Source organism: Seriola lalandi, unplaced genomic scaffold, assembly GCF_002814215.2.
Source record: "Seriola lalandi dorsalis isolate HSWRI2012SDOR001 ecotype SW California unplaced genomic scaffold, Sedor1 jcf7180002054655, whole genome shotgun sequence".
In the NCBI taxonomy this organism is placed as follows: domain Eukaryota; kingdom Metazoa; phylum Chordata; class Actinopteri; order Carangiformes; family Carangidae; genus Seriola; species Seriola lalandi.
In genome coordinates this window covers 504,141-508,946 of record NW_019525208.1, presented here as the reverse complement: position 1 = coordinate 508,946, position 4,806 = coordinate 504,141, and the positions used below count along the sequence as shown (strand labels likewise).

Genomic DNA, 4,806 nt, shown 5'->3' with positions numbered 1-4,806 from the left:
ACACACACCCACACACACACACACACACACACACACACACACACACACACACACCCACACCCTCGGCGGCGGGAAACTGTAGCTCAGCCAGGCGAGATGTGAGCCCACCTTTTGTTTAGTCGCCAGGGACGACAACATCACCTGGCACGGAGATGCATTTTGAGCTCGCTACCTTCTAAACGAGTCTCGCTGAGACTCGCTGAGCTCTTTGATACAGAAGCCAAAACAATGGAGCGCTCCCCGCGGGCGAGTTTAGACTTTACCGGCCTCCAAAACACACCTGCGCCTTCCAAGCAGCAGCTCCGACTCCAGGCATGTTAATCAGAGCCCGGTGTGAAGTTTCAACAGGGCCGACTGAAAACTACTGAAGCGTCGACTCGTCTCCTGCAGCGGGAAGCGCTTCACTTTTATTCACTCTTATTATTCTGCACACCAGAGCTGCAGCTGTTGAAGACCTGCTCGTCTGAGAACCTCCACAAACACAGGAAACAACGACTCCACATCTCACACACAACAGGAAGTCAGACACGCGTGATCAGTGTCTTGTACTCCAGCTCTCAATATAACACGCCGGGTATCGAACCTCAGCATTAACTTAAAGAAACACTGTTTTCATCAGACCCTCAAGGTACACTTACTATCCTTTTAACAGCTCTCAGAGATCAATGAACCCTTGGTATTATAATAAAGCCTGACTGAGGCTGCCTGGCCCGACAGGTTGGACCTGGTACAGAACCAGAACAAACAGAAAATGTTCGTAGCTGTTGAGAACAGTTGAGATCAACAGATCAAGGTTCACTTACTAGGCTTTTTTCAAAAGCTTTCGGCCACATCAATGTTCCGCCTTTCTTCATTGTTTTGTATTTTATTTATTGAAGCACAAACTCAAATCAAAAATGTGAAAAACGTTTCGGCTGCTTTCAGTAAATACACTTCATTTAACTGTTCAAGATGCCGGCCATGAACCACAACAGCTCAAGTCCAGCTGGAACCAGCTGTCTGTCCTCTGTCTCCTGTCATCTGTTGCTACCCAATAAAGGCAGGAGATGGTTCTCTTCAACTGCTTTCAGCACTTTTACTTCAACTAAAACTTCAGCTGACTGCACTGGATGACTGACACATAAACTGCTTTCATCACATACCTTTCAACCGACACCTCAACACTTCAACTGACACTTGAAATGCTTTCAGTGCTTTCACTGACACTTCAATTCCCTTCAGTGTTTACAAATCAACTGCTTTCATCGCTTACACCTCAACTGCCCCTTCAGTTCCTTTCAGTGTGTCAACTTACATTTCAGCTCACTGCAGTGATCAACCTTCAACTGACACATCAACTGCTTTCATCACATACCCTTCAACCGACACCTCAACACCACACTGATACTTGAAACACTTTCAGTACTTAAGTAAATTCAATGGTTCACTTTCAGCTGACACATCAACTACTTTCATCACTTCCACCTTAACTGACACTTCAACCTTTTGCAGTGCACACACATCAACCGAAACTGAAGTAAAATGCAGTGATCAACCCTCAACTCACACATCAACTGCTTTCATCACTTACACCTTAACTGACACCTCAGTTCTTTTCAGTGCTTACACTTCAACTGAAGTTTCATCTCACTGTAGTGATAAACCTTCAACCAACATCTCAACACTTCAACTGATATTTGAAACGCTTCCAGTGCTTTGACTGACACTTCAATTCCCTTCGATGTTTACACATCAACTGCTTCCACTGCAAAAATTCAACACTTCAATCTTTTTCAGTGCATTAAAATGCAGTGATCAACCCTCAACCTACACATCAACTGCTTTCATCGTTTACACATTAACTGACACCTCAGTTCCTTTCAGTGCCTAGTTTTAGCTCACTGCAGTGATCAACCTTCACCTGACACATCAACTGCTTTCATCAATTAAACTTACACTGACACTCCAACCTCTTTCAGTGCACACACATCAACTGAAACTGCAGTAAAGTACAGCATCAACCCTCAATTTACACATCAACTGCTTTCATTGCTCAAACTCTTAACAACTCAAGTCTTTCAGCGCTCACACTGACACTCCATCTCCCTTCAGTGTTTAAACTTCAGCTGAATGTAGAGATACTTTCAACTGACACATCTACTGCTTTCATCAACTGCTTAAAATGAACCGTTCCTCCCTTCGGCGCTCTATCTGACACTTCAACTGCCTAAGTGCTTAAACATTGAAACAGTAAATTCTGGAACATTTTGTAATCGAGAGTTTGAAGGTGACGCTTCAGATTGCAGGTGGAGCGCTTCGTCTCTCAGATCGATCAGGTTGGTGTTTATTTAAATTAGAAGTGACTCACTTGCGTAAGCAGAGTTGGCGGTGGAGCCGTTGAGGAAGCTGGGGGATCCTGGTACGCCCAGGTTGGTCATACCCGCCGCTCCGTATCCGTTCATGGTGGACGTGATGGTGTTGTAGTTGGACTGCTGAGGCGTGGAGCTCGGCACGTAGCCGCGAGGAGACACGCTGTTCGAGTTGCGGGAGTAACCTGAGAGGAGGAGAGAGGCGAGCGTCAGAGTTCTTCTTCACGTGTTTATACACCGACTGTTTCCTGGACCGGACGACCTTAAACACAACCTGCAGTTAGTGGAAGGAAGACGTAAATAAACACTGTGAAGAAGGTTTTCCACTTTGTGATGTATGTGACGTTAATCAGACTTTCAGTCCGACTGTTAATTTCCTGATGAATCAACATTGTTCCATAAAATGTAAAAAAATAGAAAAAGTGACACCATGAAACATCCAGTTTTATCAGAAGCTGATTAATGTCAGAGAAGAAGAAGAAGTTCTGATTCCTCCTGTTGATCCTGGACATTAAAACATGGACGACTGACGAGGTTTAAGTGAAACACGATCACAGATCAGATCTGAGCTCAGAGGAGTGTCACTGTTCGTGTGTGTGTGTGTGTGTGTGTTCCTCTATGTCTGACCTCCTCGTCGTGACCTCAGCGGTGACATCATCACACCTGTCATTGCTGTTCGCCTGATACTGACTGCTGAACTCCCCACAGGCAAGTCTGCCATTCATTTACCTTAAACCCCCCCCCCCCCTCACCCCACTGATTGACCATCCTCCGAGATGCGTTGAATACCGATGTTCCCAGCAGCACTCAACCTGACCTTTGACCCTCTCATGAGGCTCCCGAGTTCCCACCGACGTCAGCCGAGCTCACTGAGCAGAGCCAACAGTGTGCCAAGTAGCACATTACAGCCCCCCCCACCAAAAAACCCCTCCCCCTACACTCTTCCACTTTCCCCCACTTCCTGGTTCGGGCCAACGCAATTCCCAGCAGGAGTGGCTGATGGAGCGCTGCCCGGGGACGAGGGCGAGGAGAGGCGGCGATGGGAAACACATGTGGAGGAGAACAGTGCAGGGAGCGGTCGAGAGCTGCAGCACGTCACAGAACACACTCAATGGATTGTTCTTCAATAAACAAAAGAATTTCTGAACAAATGGACCCAGAACTTGGTCCTGTTTGTTCTGGTGTGTTCCCGCTCCCGTCCCCGTCAGCGGCGGCGTGGGAAGCAGAGCTGATGCAGATCACTTCCTTCGACCTCACACTCAAATGGAAACATGTGTTTCTGAGCAGAGGCTGATTCTCACTGCGACAGAGACTCCGTTCAGTCTGACGGAGGAAGCTGTCAGAGATCAGCTGACGTCCTGCAGGTGGGGCGGGTCCTCAGCTGCGTCACTGACCCCCCCTCAAAGAGTCAGATCATCTACAGGTGTCAGGACGAGTCACATGACGGTTTCTCTGAGTCCAACAAACAAACGCCACAGCTGGACTGAAACCACTGCACAGACTACTCTACACATCTGGTCACATGACCTCTTCTCACTGAGTGACACAAACACATCTGGATCTGGATTTGATTCCTCGCAGGTAAAATAATCCACACTCAACGTTCACGTCCTGACTTCTTGTTCTGCAGCTTTCAGCCGCACACCATGACCTTCCTCTGAGTTATTTCTACCCACTGACACTTGAACTGCTTTCATTACCAGTTCAGTGTTTTCTCTTGTTGCACGTCACCTCAGTGATGATCTCCCTCCGCTCTCCATCAGCTGTTCGTACTTAGGGCACGTGACGCCACCCGACCCCTGAAAGAGGCTCAGGGATTTGGTTGAAAGCTCTGGATCACATCGAGTTTAGAAAGTTTTTCCATCATTAATAAAAGTGTATTTCACTGCACACACGTGTTTATTTCCTCTTCATACTAATAATAATAATAATAAAAATGATGATAATAATCTTAATTAACATCTTTTACACTCAGGTCCCACAGTCGTCTACAGAGGAGCTCATGTAAACAGTTTAAAGCTCCGCCCAGCCTCCTCCTCCTCCTCCTCCTCCTCCTCATCTGTCAGAGTGAAGACACAAAGACAAGCTCCAGAGGATGAAGACTGGAGTAAGGCCCCGGGTCTCTTCAGGAGGAGGAGCTGACGGCGAGCGTCTCTGGATCAGAGACCTGCGTCCTCCGCCTGATAAGAGCTGGGCTCAGGAGCCGCTGTTTTTATTAATGTTTTAATCACCGTGGATAATATGGCCGGGCACAAAGAGCCGTTTCATACTGGAGACCAGCGGGAGGACGGTGGTCAGACCCCCGGTGTAATGTTTCCGACCGGAGAGCCCGGCGCACATAAACTACACAGTTATGAATTTTCAGCGCGGCCGCTGCAGCCTCGTTTCCCATGACCTCATAGATTCCTGTAAGGTGTTCGCTGCCGGGCTGATGTGAAAAGCAGACGATGGTTTGGGG

At 47.5% G+C, this 4,806-nt stretch overlaps 1 protein-coding gene across 1 annotated transcript in view; it reads right to left on the bottom strand.

Moving 5' to 3' along the window:
* The window catches only part of LOC111665591 (transcription factor COE3), a 138,388-nt gene that overhangs the window by 8,170 nt on the left and 125,412 nt on the right, over positions 1 to 4,806 (bottom strand). The window contains exon 14 of the mRNA XM_087177797.1: positions 2,348 to 2,533. Coding sequence (XP_087033923.1) covers positions 2,348 to 2,533 — 186 coding nt within the window. The remainder of the gene's footprint in view (positions 1 to 2,347; positions 2,534 to 4,806) is intronic.